The sequence below is a fragment of the Stylophora pistillata genome, chromosome 2, assembly GCF_964205215.1.
Source record: "Stylophora pistillata chromosome 2, jaStyPist1.2, whole genome shotgun sequence".
Lineage (NCBI taxonomy): Eukaryota > Metazoa > Cnidaria > Anthozoa > Scleractinia > Pocilloporidae > Stylophora > Stylophora pistillata.
Window position 1 is genome coordinate 51214544 of NC_142520.1, and position 18808 is coordinate 51233351.

At 38.1% G+C, this 18808-nt stretch overlaps 2 protein-coding genes across 3 annotated transcripts; both read left to right on the forward strand.

Annotated features, from left to right (window-relative positions):
* Positions 1 to 60: 60 nt before the first annotated feature.
* On the forward strand, positions 61 to 6197 carry LOC111342150 (uncharacterized). Its single transcript, XM_088748388.1, has 4 exons — positions 61 to 1480; positions 2694 to 3338; positions 3929 to 4201; positions 4873 to 6197. The coding sequence occupies exons 1-4, from the start codon at positions 1165 to 1167 to the stop codon at positions 5337 to 5339; spliced, it is 1701 nt and encodes a 566-aa protein (XP_088604514.1). The 5' UTR covers positions 61 to 1164; the 3' UTR covers positions 5340 to 6197.
* Positions 6198 to 13615: 7418 nt separating this feature from the next.
* LOC111342158 (BTB/POZ domain-containing protein 3) lies at positions 13616 to 18637 on the forward strand. 2 transcript variants are annotated; one of them, XM_088748390.1, is made up of 3 exons: positions 13616 to 14120; positions 15526 to 15887; positions 16537 to 18637. In XM_088748390.1, exons 2-3 carry the CDS (start codon positions 15545 to 15547, stop codon positions 17004 to 17006), a joined length of 813 nt encoding a protein of 270 aa, XP_088604516.1. In that variant the 5' UTR covers positions 13616 to 14120; positions 15526 to 15544; the 3' UTR covers positions 17007 to 18637. The 2 variants fall into 2 exon arrangements, with proteins under 2 accessions (XP_088604516.1, XP_022804945.2); XM_022949210.2 differs by lacking the exon at positions 13616 to 14120 and having other exon boundaries at positions 15068 to 15887.
* The last annotated feature ends 171 nt before the right edge of the window (positions 18638 to 18808 follow it).

Sequence of the window (18808 nt, forward strand, 5' to 3'; positions counted from 1 at the left end):
AACCCCCTCGCAACCGATCATTTGGTTGTGTCACGGAACCCAAAAGAGAGTGTATAGTGCTACGTGACCAAACAACAGCTGCGATGAAGAGTTGATCTCATTTCGCGTTTCAGGATACTCCGTCATTCCGCCATTCCTCAATCATTTCATCATTCTATCGAGTAGGGTCACCCTGTTATATTTAAGCTTCAAGGTATCCCAGGCTTAGCTCGATATTTGCATAAGAGTGAGAATTCGTGATCTTGAATACGGGATGAACTCCAATGAGATGGGATCTTCGACTCGTTAGCTCGCTTGAGCTATCAAGAGATGGTATTTTTGCGCAGCACAAAAGACAATTGAAAACGCCTGCCTTCCTTCAATCGCCCTAATGTATACATTTCGAAAACGTCCCGTGTGTGGAAATAGAAAGAATCTCTAGGGGCTTGAGTTTCTCAAATTTACAGTAATTAGATAACCATTTTAAATTATCTCAATCAAGGCTCTTGAAAAGCTTCCCTGTTCAAGAGCCTTGGCTTGTCCGTCCTACTCCACGGATGCGAGACTTGGAAAATGAGTAAAGGAGAGAAAGAGAAACTTGACACCTTCCAGACCAAGTGTCTAAGGAGGATTTTCAAGATCCATGACAACAACATTTCTCCAATAGGACAGTTCTCGAGATGGCAGAAGCAGGAAAGATCAGTGAGGTGGATGAAGGGGAACGGCGACTGTGCTGTAGCCCTTGGTTGGACACCAGAGGGAAGAAGGAAAAGAGGCCGACCGAAAACAACAGGGCGTCGAATGGTGGAAAAGGAGAGAAACGGCGCAGGCAGGAAAATATGGAGTGTTGTACGCCGTGCAGCTGCAGACCGAACACAGTGGAGGAGAGACGTCCAAGCCTTGTGTGCCCCCTGGCACAGAGAGATTTAAGAGATAAGATCCGACATGGAAATTTCGCAAACGTCTTGTGTGCGAAAATAAAAATAATTTTTTTGGGGCTAGAATTTCTCAAAATAACAGTAACCAGATCACCATTTGACTAACCAGTAAACCCCCCAGGATGATCTCAGTCAGTGCCATGGTTATCCGCCCCGACGTGTTTAAGGAAGATCAAATTATTTTGGCAGATTTCCATTGACCTTCGTGTTCCTGTTTTAAAACGTGACAGACAAAAGAGACTAGTAAATGGAGTCGAACTCAAAATCCTCCAAAGCGCATCGCGCCCGTGATCTTCTTCCTTCTTTGAAACCTTCTTATCTATCTCTCAGTTTAGTCTTTGTGTTTATGATTCTTCTGTTTAGGAACGAATCTACAAACCATCGTTTGTTGGCGTTGGAAAAACAGATGAGGGAGTTGTCAACAAAGCAGTGTCGTTCTAAGACTGGCTCCGATACAAATCGCAACGAAATGTCCGCTAGGCCGCTATTGGATTCTGATCAGATTTTTGCGAGGAAGGTCAATATTCCCATTGAAACTTCAAAGGAGCATAATTATTCCTCAGGTAAAAAAAAAATTGTAACTGTTTAGATTGAATCCGCTCGTTGATGACACTATCCTTTCAAATATCTTAATCGCACGTTCTGAAGGAAAAGGTCCGTCAGTGATGTCGGGATTTTCTAAGAGACAAAACTAAGACAAATCTATGATATTCTTTTAAGCCTTTTTGACGCTCAAAACTAAATATACTGTTATGAATTTTCGAAACTTTAATTTTACTATAGCTGATGCAAACTCACATGCAACCTTTGATGATGGAAGGCGAGTAGCCTAGTTTGGCAATGGAGTCACGAACTGTCGTTATAAAGTAAATTGTCGTGTAACTTGAGCGCAAGATGGTGTAATCTATTATTGGTTTGCTTTTGAAAAATTCTGAATAGCCCAGCATGAAAATTGGCTTTCTTTCGTTTTCTTGTCAGCACGAAAAGTTTCAGCACCTTTGCATCCACAGGACATATTAACAGATTTCAGAAGGACGCTTTCGTCGGCATTATGTCGAGGTCATCAAATTAAAGAATATAAGTTGAGGCTATTTTAGTGTTTTTTAGTCTTTTGTTCATTCTTACTGTAATGTTGAATTTTTCCTCTATCTCGCACTTAATTCCAGTCAGTCATATCTGTTATCATACGGTTGTAGTGTAGTAACTAAGGTGGACTCATTTGGTTTTGAAATAATAAGCACGCTTAATCAAATATCTGTTAAAATAACAACTTTTATTATCCAACTACACTCCACAAAGTACAAATAACGCCATAGACGAATACAAACATCACAATACCATACAATATACAATACTTTATTTACCCACGCTACATCTAGGAGTGATAAAAACTCGTTAATGGTTTACTTTTGCAAAATGCTGAATAGCTCAGTATGAAAATTGGCTTCATTTCGTTTTCTTGTCAGCATAAAAAATATCAGCACCTTTGCATCCACAGAACGTATTAACAGATATCAGAAGGAGGCTTTCGTCTGCATGATGTCGAGGTCATCAAATTAAAGAATATAAATTGATGCTATTTTAGCGTTTTTTAGTCTTAAGTTCATTCTTACTGTAATGTTGAATTTTTCCTCCATCCTGCACTTACTTCCAGTCCCTCATATGTGTTATCATATGGTTGTAGTGTAGTAAATAAGGTGGACTCATTCAGTTTTGAAATGATAAGCACATGTAATCAAATGTCTGTTAAAAAAAAACAACTTTATTTCCGCTTAGATGAAAGCGAGCGGGACCCAATTACCAAGGCCACAAGAGGTCGCAGGCAAGTTTCAAATGTCATATCAATTGATGAAGTACGCAATGAAATCACCAAGCACTTTGAACAACTCCTTCCCACTAAGTATTGCAAGTCAACCGAAAAGGTCTGCCCAGCAGGCCCCCCCGGAAGCCCTGGAGTCCGAGGTGTGAAAGGGACACGTGGTAGGAGGGGACCAAAAGGAAAGAGAGGACTTCAAGGTGATATGGGTCCACCAGGTAGGCATGGAAAACCGGGGATGACTGGACCTAATGGACCAAAAGGAGTGAAAGGGGACCGGGGCGAGAAAGGCCCGACAGGCATTCCAGGACCACCCGGTAGACCCGGAGAGTCAATATCCGCCCCACAAGTCATGATATCACCTAATGAACAAACTCAAGATGAAGGAAGCAACGCAATGTTTTACTGCACGCTTTCTGGGAACCCACGTCCCAAGGTCGAATGGAGATTCAGGAGCCGGAAGCTTGTATCTGGATTAAAACACTTGATTCAAGATGGCAAATTGACAATTAAACGTTTGAACTACAGTGATGCTGGACTTTTCTCTTGCGTTGCGACCAGTGTTCTTGGATCACACGAAAGTTCTGGAAATTTAACTGTTCGAGGTGAGGACACAATTCGTAAAAATTTTTCTGGAGGAAGGTTCGAATTTCATTTTACGAAAGAATTTTTTCTCACGTTTTCATTTCTTAAGTCACGAATATCAATCAAAACTGTTTTTAGCCGTAGCTGTTTTATACATACTGCCTTAAAGATTTCTAAACTAGAAAACTGAGATATCGTCTAGGTAAAGAACCCTGGCCTGTAAAAATTGCCAATCTGGCATAGTGTACTTGCTAATCATCAATAAGGTTGGATGACAAACGAGAACGATTATTATCCCTTAAACACTCTGAGTTTTGTAAAGTAAAAATGTGAAGTCTGTTTACGAGCCTGTGGCCCATCAGTGTCCGGTGCTTAACTCCTGTTTCCATACCATGAAGCGACTAGGAGTATTTCTACTTCACCCTGGATGGGATGCTAGTCCATCGCAGGGTTACCCCCAGCATTAATTGCCGGTACCCATTTAAACACCTGGGTGAAGAGAGGCACTGTGAGAGTAAAGTGTCTTGCCTTGTACTAGAAATTAATCAATGAAAGTGCCTCACGTTATGTTGCATTCATACTTCCCTCATGCTTTGCTGGCTTGATACAGGTCTCCCTATCTTCACTGTGGTACCTCCATCCCTCGCCACACCAAAGGAGTTTTGTACCTTCCAACAGGCCTGTCAAGCTGAAGGATTTCCACCTCCTGCAATAACGTGGCGCAAATTAGTAACGTCTCTACCTGCTGGAAAGACTATTTCAAATAATGGAAGCCTAACAATCAAAAATCTTTCCCCTGGCGACAGTGGATTGTATGAATGCGTAGCCAGAAACAGTTTTGGTACAACGAAAGCCTCCATGAACGTGGCAGTACAGAGACAAGGTTTAATTTTGTAAATTCAGCATGCTATTAGACCGAGAACACGTCAATCATCATCACAAACAGCGCGAAAGTTGAAATTGAGTGCGAAAAGCTGAAATTGAGCGCGGAAAGTTGAAATTAAGTGTATGAATTTGAAATTAACTGGCTGGATTGACAGGAAGTTCTCGAAAGCACAACGATAAAAGGGTATATGGGTAAAGACAAATAAACAATGTTATAATCATAATTGAGGGAGGGTGCTAAGAAAAAAAACACCCCACCGTAAAGCACAAACAACTGGCTAAAAGTCTGGAGTTCTTGGGCTTCCAAAAACCGTTCTAACGACATACTTTTGCTTTTATATTGTTGACAAGCAATCCCGTGATTTATCTCGTAAAAGTTGGGACAAATCAGCACTCGTTGATTTTTGAATTAATGCAAATTGCGTTCGCCGTACGGACTCGTATTATTTGGTTAGCCTTTGAAAAATTCACTCCATTGATTTGTTCCAATGCAAATTGCACCCGAAGACATCTGATTACCCAAGTTTACAAATTGCACTCCATTTGGTCAAGTTCCATTGGGTAGATGGGTAGATTTTAGGCTAGAGGTAAAAAGAAAAAGAAACCGCTTACGATCTATACAATCATTCTCACCATGTTCTTCTGAGGGTATATATTTTTTTCCGATAGATTCTGAGTGCTGGCGCAGCAGATCCAAAAGTCCAAGGGGAGGCTGGGGCCACCAAAATAGCAGAATTGATGCAATCGATTTCCAAACAAGTAGTGAGGTCACACTGTTGGGATACCGTCTGTGGGGAGTCAATAGCGGTTCAACCACTTTTCAGGTCACTATCCGATTGTATCATGGAAGTTCTTTGATCGCAGAAAAGACTGGATCCTACTACACCACATCCTCAGTTAAGACGTTTGAAGTTCGTTTTTCTTCTGGGATTTCTCTTCGTGCAGGTGTATCATACACAGCAACATCTAAACTGACCACAGGCGGTAGTAACACTCGTGCTCACTTGGATGGAATGTCGAGTACTTCATGTTCTGGTATCACTGTTACGTTTACGAAATCTTCCAAAGATATTAACGGATCACGTGTATCCAGTGGCCAAATACCAGCGCTGATCTTCCGCTCCGGTCATTGCTAAAAGGAAATACCACAGTTTCCATTCACAATCTTAATCATGTGTACTTTTGTTCAGTTTGAGATATTTCATCCATTACTAGTAGATCTCAATAACTTATCTAGAAAGAACTAATAAACACATTTTGCCATCGATACTAACTGAAAGAAGTCAGCTAAATTTCATGAAGCTAATTTTTAACAATGATGAAGGCAGTTTCTGACGGTGAGTTGCATCAACGCTGCTACTCATGCAAGAGCGAGAAGCAGGGCTTTGTAAGATTAAGCAGGCATGCGTTAGTGATAAGCTAACAAAACCTTGAATAAGCTTATAAGACTCACGCGATTCATTTTATGAAAAATGAATTCACATGCTGGGTGAAGGAGTAAATATAAATAAATGTACTTTAGAGGGCATAGCCGATGCACTGTCCACATAACCAGTATGTGACAAGGATAAGGAAGTCATCAACACATGAAAACTATGCTTTGTCACAATTCCTTGTCGTGCTTGATCCAGCTGACGTTATTTCCGGCTGTAGGTAGTTCAGCCGACGAATTTAGTTTGAATTCCACGATTAAGACTTTCTCGTAATCTTTTGTTTTTTTAAATATTATACGAGCTACACAACAACTCGTAGAGCTGTATATAAATTTGCTGATCATAATTACTTGTGATAGATAGCACTGAAGTGGTCGTTTTAATTGTAAATTTACGTTAAAGTGGCAACTGCTCTGTCGAAAATGAGGTCACGCTACAACCCTTTTTTTTTTGTCACTTTTGGACAAACTTTGCGATATTAGGCAGTATTTAATTCCCAAACAAAATACTGAAGTTGAACACCACTAAGCTTTATTCATTAAACCAGTACAGGTTATGTTTGAGGGCATAAATATGTTTTTGTCCGATTCAGGGACATTTTTTTCATAATCGCACATAATTTTCCGAAAAATCATTTTGCAGCAATTTATTCGCGATATTATCTCAGTTTTTTGCGCGTATTCATATTTATGAATTGAGTACTATTCCCACTAAAATACCAAAAAAATACACCCACAAAATATTCATGTTACAGCCGGGTAAATAAATACAGTATTTTTCCTTGTGTGCTGCATGGGTACTCGCAGAATTTTTAAAAACTCGATTCTGGTATGCTAATTGACCGTAGTTCTGCCATGTTAGCCTTATATGCCTGGCCTGAAAGTATGATTGCACCTTATCGACAAAGACTTTGGCGTATTTTGTTTCAATTATATCGGGATCACACGCAAAACTGTTGTTGCATCGGCCCATCAAGGAATCAGTGTTTAAAATTCGTAACCACTTCGAACCGACTCAACTCCGTCCAAGATATAAGCTAAAATAGGCCGAATCTGGCTAGAGCGATTAGGATTAAATCTCTGCATCGAGTTAGTGATACTTCGAGGCTGATACAACCGAAGCCAGTAGAAGTCTGTTATATAATGGTACTATTGAACTGAGTGGAATGCAATTTGGGCCGAAATCGTACACGTGATTTCAAAATCGAACGAGCGCGCGGCACGAGTTCGATTTGAAATTACAAGTATGATTTCAGACCATAATTGCACGACACGAGGTTCAATTACCACTTTATTACATCTGTTTTGAAATCGCCCAAATACAGGACTTGGTCAATTCAAATATTTTACTGATGCAGTACTGAGCCGCTTTAAAAAGCGGAACCGGAAACGTTTTTACATCTTATTTTGTATGCAAAACAAGGCTGACGTCATGTGTCAAAAACTCAGTCAAGATTAAAATAATGCGATTTAGAGCAAAAAATGGTGCAATTCGTGAATAAATCGCACCAATTAGAGCCAATCAGATTACAGGGACCACCAGTGATTTCAAAATGGATGTAATAAAGGTTGTTATCATTATTTTGATTTTCATACTTAGGTGTTCAGCGGCTTTTATGGGAACTGAATGTGTTCGAAAGTCGTTTTAGTTGTGACACAGAGCCGGACATATTACAATAGCTACTAAATGAAATCTCATTTATCACTTACTCATGATAATAATTTTGCGTTGGAGTCTTCTGTAAAAACATTATGAGATCGTGCTGCATTACCCAGTATTGCTCTACGCAGGGGAAGTTAACAAAATTTAATGTTCCAAGAGTATCATCACCGTGATCTCCGGAACCATTATTATTATTATTATTATTATTATTATTATTGATTGTAAATTCCCGGCTATAACCTATTTCTTGCATTATCGATAAAAACTCTTAATTTGTATCTTTTTGTGAAAAAATTCTCGCTTTAGATGTGCTGAGAACTTCTTACTGTGTAATGTTTCTTGAACTTGTGCAAACGTCATTACAAGGCGATAAATTTAAAGAAATTAAGGGTAATGTTACTGATAAACTATTCGTCCTTTTTAATAAAATTGATTAGTTGAGTGGAATATTTTATCGAGTAACGATGCTTAAGTGTTATATAAGATTTTCCTTGACAATGTATAAGAAAGTGTTTTTTGGAGAAAAAAAAAACTGATTAGAACTGATAACCATGGAAATAAAATTTGAGTTTATTCTCTTAAAAAATCTAAAAAAATAGATATTAAATTCCATGGATTTTATCTTTAAATAGTATTTTTGTAGCCTTACGTCTTGTTTACCTATCAAGACGTACTCTAAAACAGAGACTGACTTCAGTACACTCAAAATGGCAGGTGTTTTAAGGCCTTATTTTCCAATTAGGATTAACACTCCATAACTGTGGTGTCAACCTTTTTCAGAAAGTTCCTATCTTAAGAAAAGTGGAACCAAGAGTTAACAAATCGACAATGGTTTAGCGTGGTCTGTACTCTAATCGACAAGGGCATTCGTCATCACAGTGGTCAAAATGTTGTGGACTCACTCAGCGGTGCCTCTTTCAGAAGGTAACACGTTGCATGACACGTTAAGGCAAGCAGCGTTCGTCAGATTGCGACATTGATGCCAATTGTGGTAAAAATGAATTGAGGTTCGACCCATTTCCATTGATTCTACTCCATTCGATCTAAGATAACTCTGAACAGTAATGAATGATAAGTTTTAATTATTTTGGAAGATTAAACAAAATTCGCGTGCCATTGGATTGTAATTGAAACGCCCTTCAAAAACATTAACAGTTACCTGCAATAAGCCGCTAAGCACGCGAGTATAAGATAAACGACAGCACAACACACCCAACCATACGTAGTCTCAATTTCAACAGATTTAGCCTAATTTGCATATTGTAGCCTATATTTGACGTACTTCAGCAGTTGGGGCCCAACTTGTTCTTTTATTTCAATATACACTCTTTGTTGAATCGATATTACTACACAAAGAAAAAAGATAAGAATTGAACAATGGAATTTCTGCTACTTCAAAAATAAAGATCAAATATGCACGGGGTTTTTCACAGTGCTCAAATAGTTCTGAAAAGACGCGCGCTAGCTTAAAGAGAAAGTACGGTCTAGAAAAAGTTTACTTATATCAAAAGTTCCTTGCTTGCATTGTCCTAACTGGCTATTCATTTGAGCTAAAAGCGTTTTAGTTGCGAGCAATTACGTTCCAAAAATCGGCATTTTCAAATTGAAATCCGCCATCTTTGTTATGACGTAGCAATAGTCATACATGCAAATTTTACATCCCTACTGAAGTGGATGTAAACAAGGAGAACAGCGGCGAGGGGACGCCACTTATTAAATTCTCCACTTGGATTTTAATCTAGCTGAGAGGATGTAGTACACCTATTTATGTTTCAATGACGAAACATGGCTCGTTTTCAGGGGAAGGAGATACTTCTGTTGGGGAGAAAGAGAGAGAGAAAGTCAAGAAAATGAATTTCAAGAAGAAACGTCGACCCGCTCAGTCGCACGCGTCTTGGAAATCGCAAGTGGTTCTCTTACGGCAACTGTCAAGGAAAACCTATGAAAAACGAGAATGTATCCTCCTAAGAATTAAATGTACTAGGACACTGACTCCATTTTAATCATGAAAAGCAAAGGCTTTTTCTTCAAATAAATCCTCGCTGTGGAGTGATAGTTATTTTGCTAAAGAAGACCGCAGTGCCCGCTACGGATTCATTTCACATTGCTACCTCGGAATGAGATGAACTTTTTTTGCACTTACAGGAGCCCAGCTTCGGTGTATAACTGAACACGAGCCATTTGGAACTAATAAGATCAGCCCCAATTGGCATGCAACAAGTTAGAAATGATAGACTTGCATTTTGAAGATCATTCTTCGTATGCGTAAACACTGACAAACACTTAGTTGCCAAAATTAACGCAGACTAAAGGCAGAAGCTAATTGTTACGAATTCAATTTTGTTTGTTTCAGCATTTAACTTTAATTTGCAAAGGTGTTTTTTGTCTTTATTGCTTGGAATTAGCTTCAACGCAGTATTTTTTATTAAAATATGTTTGAAATGTCGCGACTTCAGTGAAGTAGAGCATTATTATTTTCGACGCGCGCCGGAAAGTCACCTCTATCATACAGTGTTTACATTAGAAATTACCTCATATAACTGAAGCTAAAATGAAACTTTCGATTTCTTTTGAAAGCATAAGCGCTGCATAATTACGTCAAGAAGTTGGTTGGAAAAAATAAAAATTTTTATATTATTTTAATTGTGTCCAATTGATATGATATAGTGAAATATGGGCGTCTGCCTGACGAAGGATAATTTGTATTTGTCGCAAACGTGTCTGTCTTGACAATTTGCTAGCGATGTATTAAATGTCATTTAGTTTTTTTCGCAGGAGAATGTGACTGGTGGGGTAAAGAAAATTTACGCGTTGAACTAATAACAGACTTAGGAAAGACAAGATATATTTGTACACCACTTGGAAATGCGCATGATGTTGGAAACCGGCTTTGGTCAAGGGTGGCGATTGAAAATTTACCACACACAGTGTACCACCATTTCGAGCTTCAATTTGTTCTCTTACAACAAAATGGTTTGAAAAAACTCGTAGAATAAATAATTGAGATAGAGTCTCCTGTAGCTCAGTGGTTAGAGCATCCGATTAGATCACGGAGGGTCGTGGGTTCAAATCCCATCTGGAGACTCTATTTTCCAACTCCTGAGGAAAAAGTCTTCTAATTGAGATAAACTTTTTCTGGACCGTACTTTCCCTTTAACGTTACTGAATTATTCACTTCTGAATAAATTTTAATAAAAAAAGTTTATCAGCTCATGCAAAGTGGCAGGTGTTTTGTACCTAAGATCTTTCTTCCTGTGACAACGTGAAAACTTCCATTTTCAAATAGGAATAAACAGTTCTTCCCGACGATAGTTTTAAAAGTTTTCCAAACGGCTCTTATTGAAAAACTGATTACGAAGAACTTAAGCTCGACTTTTTAAGATTACTTTTATTCTGTTCTGACCAGAAGCGAAGCTGTAACCATAACTTAAAAAAAGCTTATCCATGGACAACAATGACAACCAAACACGAGCTCCATGTACATAGGTATGCTAATCAGTCTAGAACACACTCTATGATTACAGTACATTACATTTACAAAGTAGTCGTAGCATAAATCTGGATCTGGATTACACATGCTAGAAACCTTTTTTATCAAAGTAAAAGACGACATTTGATGTTTCTGATGCCCTCCCAATAAATTCTCATATAAACACCCCGCAGGGATAGACAGTGGCTAATTATCTGCCAGGAGCTTATGCGCGGTTAATTTATATTTCGCTCTAAACATCATTTCACCTCCATTTGACCGTTGGCAACCTGCGGTAGTGCTTCACACCCTCGAAGAAGACTAATCGGAGTCAATTTACGAAACAACAGATATTTCTAATCAGGTAAGCGTTTATATTTTCCAAAGCTTTTCATAAAAAGCGAAAAAAAAAATTGCAAAAAGGGTTAGATGAAAAAGCGCGCCCACATAATAGCAGTTTATCGTCGTTCTTTCCCAGCAGAAATTTTAATCAGTCCATCCTGAAATTACGAAAAAAAAAAAACTACCTGGCGACTTAAGTTCTTAACGGCAGTTGACCTTCGTGTTGTGCTATTTTGGTCTAATATCATACTTTAGATTTCAAATCAAACGAGTTTAATTTCAAAATCCCGCATACGATGTTAGTCCAAGTTGCACTCAGTTCACTTCGATTTTTTTATTTCGTGATTTCTAAAATGACCCACAATGATGCCAAAATTCTAAGAGAAAATTGGAATTACCAGTAATTATTTTTTCTTCAGTTTCTCATCTTTTACTGTAGCTGATTGCTATCCATGAGGATTTGAATAGGAGAGGAGAGAGGGACGAACTTTACAGCGATAAAATCTCGCCTTTCTGTAAGACCTAAGAAGGAATTTTCTCAACAAATATATTTAAGGGGTTGTTTTCTTTTTCTCTTGACATTTATTTTGTTTGAAATGTTAATGCTATAAGTCCAACCTGACTACATGTCGTGTATGATATTTTCTGTCCCAAGTATACTAGGTGTGTTTCTATGTTTATTCATATGTTTATCTTTTGGGCCTCACGAAGCCTTAACGTCCTACTATAGCTTCCAAACGGCGCAGTCAAAAACGGGCCTTTGAGCGTTGAGGCGATTTTCTCGCGGAAAAAAACTCTTTTACAATATTTCGAAAAACCAAGGTGGTTTGGATTACTTTTAGACTAAGACAGATTTATGGGCAAAGTTTGAAAGAAATCGATTTTTTGAACCGAAATGTATCGGACCGCTTTTACAGAGACTGCTTTAAAAGGGTATTGTCACTGGTAAAATACTCATCCTTTTTAGCACTATTGATTAGTTAAATGGACTGTTTTACCGAATAACGATGAATAAATGTTTTATAAGATTTTCGTTCACAATGCCATAGCGAGTGTTTTCTTGAGAGAAAAAACATGATTGGAACTGATAACCGTGCAATTAAAATTTGAGTTTATTTTTAAAACAATCGAAGGAAACAAATTAAATGCCAAACTTCATTAACTCAGGTTTTTGGTAACTTGCGTCACGTATTTATTCATGAAGAGGAACTCTCAAACAAGACTGGCTTCAGTTCACTTGATGTGGCGTTTGTTTCAAGGCCTTATATATGTCTTCCCGCTGTGATGTGACACGGTAGCTTACATTACTGAATTATTCACTTCTAAATAAATCGTACTCAACTAAGTCTAACTTCAGCTTAAGCAAAGTGGCAGGTGTTTTAAAAACTAAGATTTTTTTTCCTGTGAAAACAGAAAACCTCCCGATTTCTCCATAGGAATAAACAACTCTTCGTGATTATAGTTTTAAAAGTTTTTGGAACTTATAGCTCGACTTTTTAAGATTACCTTTATGCTGTTCTGACCAGAAGCGAAGCTGTAAACAATAACTTTAAAAAAGCTTATGAATGGATAACAATAACGGCTGGACACGAGCCCCATGTACATAGATATGCTAAGAAGTCTAGAACACACTATATGATTATTGTAACAATACATTACATTTACAAAGAAGTCGTTGCATAAATCTCGATACGGATCTGAATTACACGTGCTAGAAACCTTTTTGTCAAAGTCAAACAGGACATCTGATGTTTCTGATGCACTCCCAACGAAGTCAGAAATAAACATCCCGCGGAGATAGGCAGTGGCTAATTATCTGCCAGGGGCTTATGCGTGGTTTAATTTACATTTCGTTTTAAACATCATTTCACCCTCAATTGACCGTTGGCAACCGGTAGTTCTTCAGTTTCTCATCATTTACTGTAACTGATTGCTATCCGTAAGAGGAGGGGAGGGCGAATTTTAAAACGATAAAATTTCGCCTTTCTTCAATACCTTGGAAGGAATTTTCTCCACAAAAATATTCGAGAGGTTGGTTTTCTTTTTCTCGTACCATTTATTTTGTTTAAAATGTCAGCGTAACAAGTCCAACCTGACTGTATGTTGTGTATAATATTTTCTGTCCGGTGTATAATCGGCATATTTCTATATTTATTCATATGTTTATCTTTTGGGCCTCACGATGCCTTAACGTCCTCATATAGCTTTTCAAACACGCCGTCCTTTAAAGCAAGCATTTTTCAATGAAAACACTCGCTTCTTTTTTCGCAGGTGCCATAGATCTGATGTGCTCCACATGGTTGGTCGACGGGCTTCAATTTTTACCCTCGCGCTGTTCTTCATCGCTCAAATGTTCGGTGACATTGCCAGTCAGCAATGTGGAGCCGACGCTGACCTTTACTCCATTTATCAAATGATGCTTAAGGGCCACACCTATAAGACGTTCAAGTTTACACCAGGTACATTGGAATGCAGAGAGGCTTGTCTCGCTGATGACAGATGTTACATTTGGGCTGTATGCAATTGTTTTCTTCCAACAAGCGCTTGCAGGAAATTTTTTTTCAAAATTACTCACCCCCCTCTCCCTCAAGAGCTAAATGGTCGGCCCCGAAACAAAGACATTTGACTTAAGTCACGGAATCATATTTTGCCAAGCGGACGTGTCTTCTTTTCGCGCGTGGGATGAGTTGACAGACAGGTGACTTGTTTCTTTTAGGATCTTAAGTTTCGTTATCAGGTTTTTACTGGTGGCTGTCCTGAAAGGCATAATTTCATTTAGTTAACATCGAGCTGGGGAGAAGAAGCCAACTGAAATATGTAAAGCAAGAATTAAAATCGGAGAAGAACACCGCTCTTTTTCAGCAAGCATATTCAAGAGAAATGTGATTAAAAAAGTTCAAGCTAGAGCTATTTTACCTGAAACTATACCGCCACTTGAAAATCAGCAAGAACTGAATAGAAAATTACATCATATCAAGAAACTCTGGTACTGCGTCAGTGGGAATAACAAGGTAATTTAGGTTTTATCAACTAAGTTGATCAAATGTAAATTGGCCAAATTGTAAAAAAAGTTTCAAAGTTGACATTTCGGGCCTTAGGCCTTCGTCTGAGCAAATTGTTAACTTGATTAGGAATTACCCTAGTTGCTCTCCTCTAATGATAAGAGAATTATAATTCAAGTATTTTTAACTTTGTTTTAACTAGTACGGAAAGACATTTTAAAACAGTTCCTGAAATATAGACAACATTTGAATCGTTAGCCGTAAAAGCCATTCCCTCATTGTGACCTTCACAGTCGTTATCCCAAAGTATCAATCCTGATATGCTTTTTTGCATGAAGATATCGAAGGGCTGCAGCCAGCTGGATAAAACATGGTGAAAAAAATTTAAGAACGATGTCTGGATAAAACGATTAAAAAATTACGAGCTTTGACCGCCTGAACTGCAGTCTTCGACGGGCAAGAGAAGAATAACAAGAAACGGAAAAGCGCATTTTTATTCAAATTTTGACTTCCTTCTTAATTTTTGGCGAAACATCTGTTTGGTCACCCATTTAACCTGACTAGCTCTTAAATTCATAGTGGCAGTTTATTATCCTTTTTTCCTGTACATGCAGAATGTGGAAATAAGCCCTGAAAGGTACGAGTAACTACCCTGTGACCAAAGCTTTAAGCGGAAAATTCAGCACACATAGTATCGAACGTTGCTTGTTTGCGGACGTTTTCTAATTATGTATTTTTTCCGTTTTCCTAATTTAAGAGATGATAAAGGTAAATAGACCAAACAGGTGTTTCGTCAAGTGAAAACTACTCCACGTCTAAGCTTTGGGCGTGCATATGTTTTCATGTAGAGAATTTTTTAGCGATTTAACAAAGATTATTCGATTAATTATAATTTCTTCTCAGTGATGTCTCGATCTCTAATACTAACTGTAAGCATTGTAATGGAATATGAGTATGGAATATGGAATATGGAATATGGAATATGGAATATGGAATTCTTTTTTTCCCTCAATTTATAATCCTGTCCCGTACGGCGGGATTGCTAGTTTAAAAGGTTTCAAAAGGAGATGGGGAAGGTGTTGTTTTTTAAGGGACAAAATTTCCTTTTTCTCAATTACCCATGAACGGGTTTTCGCCATGAAAATGTTTCACTTGATACTTTTTATTCTCTTGTCATTCATTTTGTTCAGACTGTTAAATCTGCAAGTCCACCTTAGCTCTCTTGTTTTGCATGATAATGCATCTCCAAATTATTTAAAGCATGTTTTTATTTGCATGTTTATTAAACATAAGTTTTTAACCTTTTCCGCCTTCCGTGCTCTTTCATGATGACTTTTCCAAAACTCCACTCTTCGCATCAATCATTAGTCAATGAAAATGTTCATGATGTCGTTGTTGTTGTTGTTTTTTTCAGGAGTCACAAATTTCATTTGATGCTTCTCATGATCATGGCTGGTCGACAGGCTTCACTCTTCGCCGTACTGTTTTTCGTTTCTCAAATGTTCGGTGACATTGCCAGTCAGCAGTGTGGAGCCGGTGGGGACCTATACTCGATTTATCAAATGATGCTTAGGGGCCACACCTATAGGACGTTCAAGTTTACACCAGGTGCGCTGGAATGCAGAGAGGCTTGTCTCGCTGATGTCAGATGTCAAAGCTATAATGTCGTCATGTTCATTGCAATATGTGAGTTAAACAACCGAACTAAAGAGGTCAGACCAGAGGACTTTGTTAAGGACAAGGACAGATATTACATGGCGAAAGGTCCAAAACGAGGTGATGGAACTTGCAACGATTAAATAGTAGTAACACACTTAAGAGATGTTAGTGTTGATGGGGGACAATCAATCTGCTACTTCAATCTACCAGCGTGACTATAAGTCTTAAATTCAACTAAAATGTAGTCTGCTACACAGCCGTTCTTAGGGTCGTCACGCAACGCTCCTCCCATGTTCGTAGGGAGGCGCGTTGCGTGACGACCCTAAGAACGGCTCTGTAGCAGACTACCTAAAATGTCGCTCAGTATGAGTTAGTACAAAGTACAACAACCGCTACAGTTTTCTGCTTTCGTTTTCTTAAAAATTCCTCTGATTTGACAGCCGAATTCCAATTCTGTCGAATTATCTGAATTATCACAATGCCATTTCGTTTATTTGCTTAGCTGATGAACTCATCTGAAATATTTCAAAATCCAATAAAAAAACCGAAGGATGAAATAGACTTGACCATGAAAGGACTAATATCTCATTTTGAAAAAATAATCATTCACCAACTTTCTTTACAGCAAAACCTTAGCTCTACTTAGTTCAGAAGTAAAGAAAAAGAAATCGCGTACAATCTTCAATTACGAGCACAATGAACATACCTACAACAAAATCACTCTTATCATTTTCTTTTGAAGCTGTATTAACTTTCTTTTCGACAGATTATGAGTGCTGGCGCAGCAGATCCAAAAGTCCAAGTGGAAGCTGGAACCACAACCCTGGTTATATTGACGCAATCGATTTCCAAACAAGTAGTGACGTCACACTGCTAGGATATCGTCTGTGGGGAGTCTACAGCGGTTCAACTACTTTCCAGGTCAGCATCCGATTGTACCGTGGAAGTTCCTTGATTGCAGAAAAGACTGGATCCTACTACACCACATCGTCCGTTAAGACGTTTGAAGTTCGTTTTTCTTCAGGGATTTCTCTTCGTGCAGGTATATTATACACAGCAACATCGAAACTGACCACAGGCGGTAGTCAAACGCATGCTCATATTGATGGAATGTCAAGTACCTCATGTTATGGTATCACTGTTACGTTCAAGAAATCTTCCAAAAGTACTAACGGATCAAGTGTACCCAATGGCCAAATACCTGCATTGATCTTCGATATCCCTTCACGATATTAATTTTGTGTACTTTTATTCAGTTCCATTACCACTGATTGGATCGCAATAAATTGTCTAGTAGAAACTGATAAATACATTTTATCATTGATACCAACTCAAGAAAGTCAGCCAAATTTCTAGCAGCTGAGTATTAATAACGAAGTAGGCAGTTTCTGACGGTGAGTTGTATCAACCGCTGCTACAGATGTAAGAGGGAGGAGCAGGGCTTTGTATGATTAAAGTTGCTGTCAAAAAATCAGGGTAAAAATTGTTCTACGCACGCTATTTAGAAGGAACCATGGGAAACTATATATCCCTGTAAAGGGCATTAAGTATAGATTCTGAAAATAACAAAAATTTTGGACGGTTTTAGTTCGAAGACATCATATGACAAGTACGTCATGTTCTGGGATTACGGTTACCTTTGCAACTTCGTGAAATAGTTCTAACGGATCATTTACTCTTGTAGAGGCCAAATACCAGCTCCGATTTTCCGTTCAGTACAATGTCACTGGTAGAGTCGACAATAGCTTAATTAAATTAAGGTTTAGAAAGGAAGCCTGATCTGAGAAGCCGCTCACATTTTATAGCCTCTTGGACTTTTTACTCGGGCTTTCCAAGGGAAACGCCTGAGTTAAAATTCCGGTTTTCTTTTTTTGCGCTCAGTCGCAAATCGCAGTCAAGTCCTTAACACGCATGCGCAACGTTTTGACTGATGAGGACAAGGTATGGTGTAATGGTCGAAGAAGAGGAGTTTTTGCAGTGATCAGCACAGATACTGTGTATAATGATACGCTCTAAACGCAAACAAAATATGCACATAGCGTTCGCAGTGGACCCACACTAAAAGATGTCGAGCGTTTTCGGAACGTATCGGTCCGCGAACCTTATAAGAGATCTCTATGTGAGTGAACATTTATTAAAGAACCATTCATTGAGAAACAAGCTGAAACACCTTGTATCAACTGAGCTATTTAATATTCATCGAGAGAAGCATAAGTGCAAATCTCATCGTGTATGAACACGTGATCGTATACAATATACTAGGCAAGCACAAGAACAACGTTTCTTTCCAACAGAAAGTCTGAATGAACGCAAATATGCGTCTAGCCTTTTTAAAGACAATTCCATTGTTCAGTCTTGTTTTTTTTCTTGCGTATTGTTTACAGTGAACACCCAGGTGAGGGTAGCTGGTGGCTGTCCCCAAAACAATCCTTTTAAAATCCATCCATCCTCTGACATTTACGTAAAGTAAACGAATATCATCTATTTGCTCAGTAAAGTGCGGATGGAAAAATCGTTCGTAATAAATAAAAGCATTTCAATAAGATGAAACTGGCCTTGATATCCAAGCCTGAAAAATTATAAATAAAATGTATGTACTCTCTTTCTCTAAATTTCATCCAGTAAGTATCTGATACAATAGCTAAAAAAATCATGATCAATAACATTTTTCTTTATTTAGAAATTCAGTGGAACCGTACATATTAATCTTCCGTGGTAAAGTTGTATTCAAGTTGTAATCTTATAAGAATGTATAAAATATATTGAAATGTAAGTTTTATGATGTATTGTTAACCAGGTGTTTAAGAAAAGATTGATTTTGTAATAATGGCATAATAATGATCATGGGAATGATAATAAATGAGGAAAAGGGCAAAAATAAGTAGCTAGATCATGTTTTGCAGTGGCAGCATAAATAATAATCAACAAATATTATTAGTTTACTTGGTGCAGATAACCGTATTTGCAGTAAAATTTATCTTTAGTTCTCCACTCTAACGGAGCCGTGAACATCTAATAGTTAATTTTATGAAGTCACA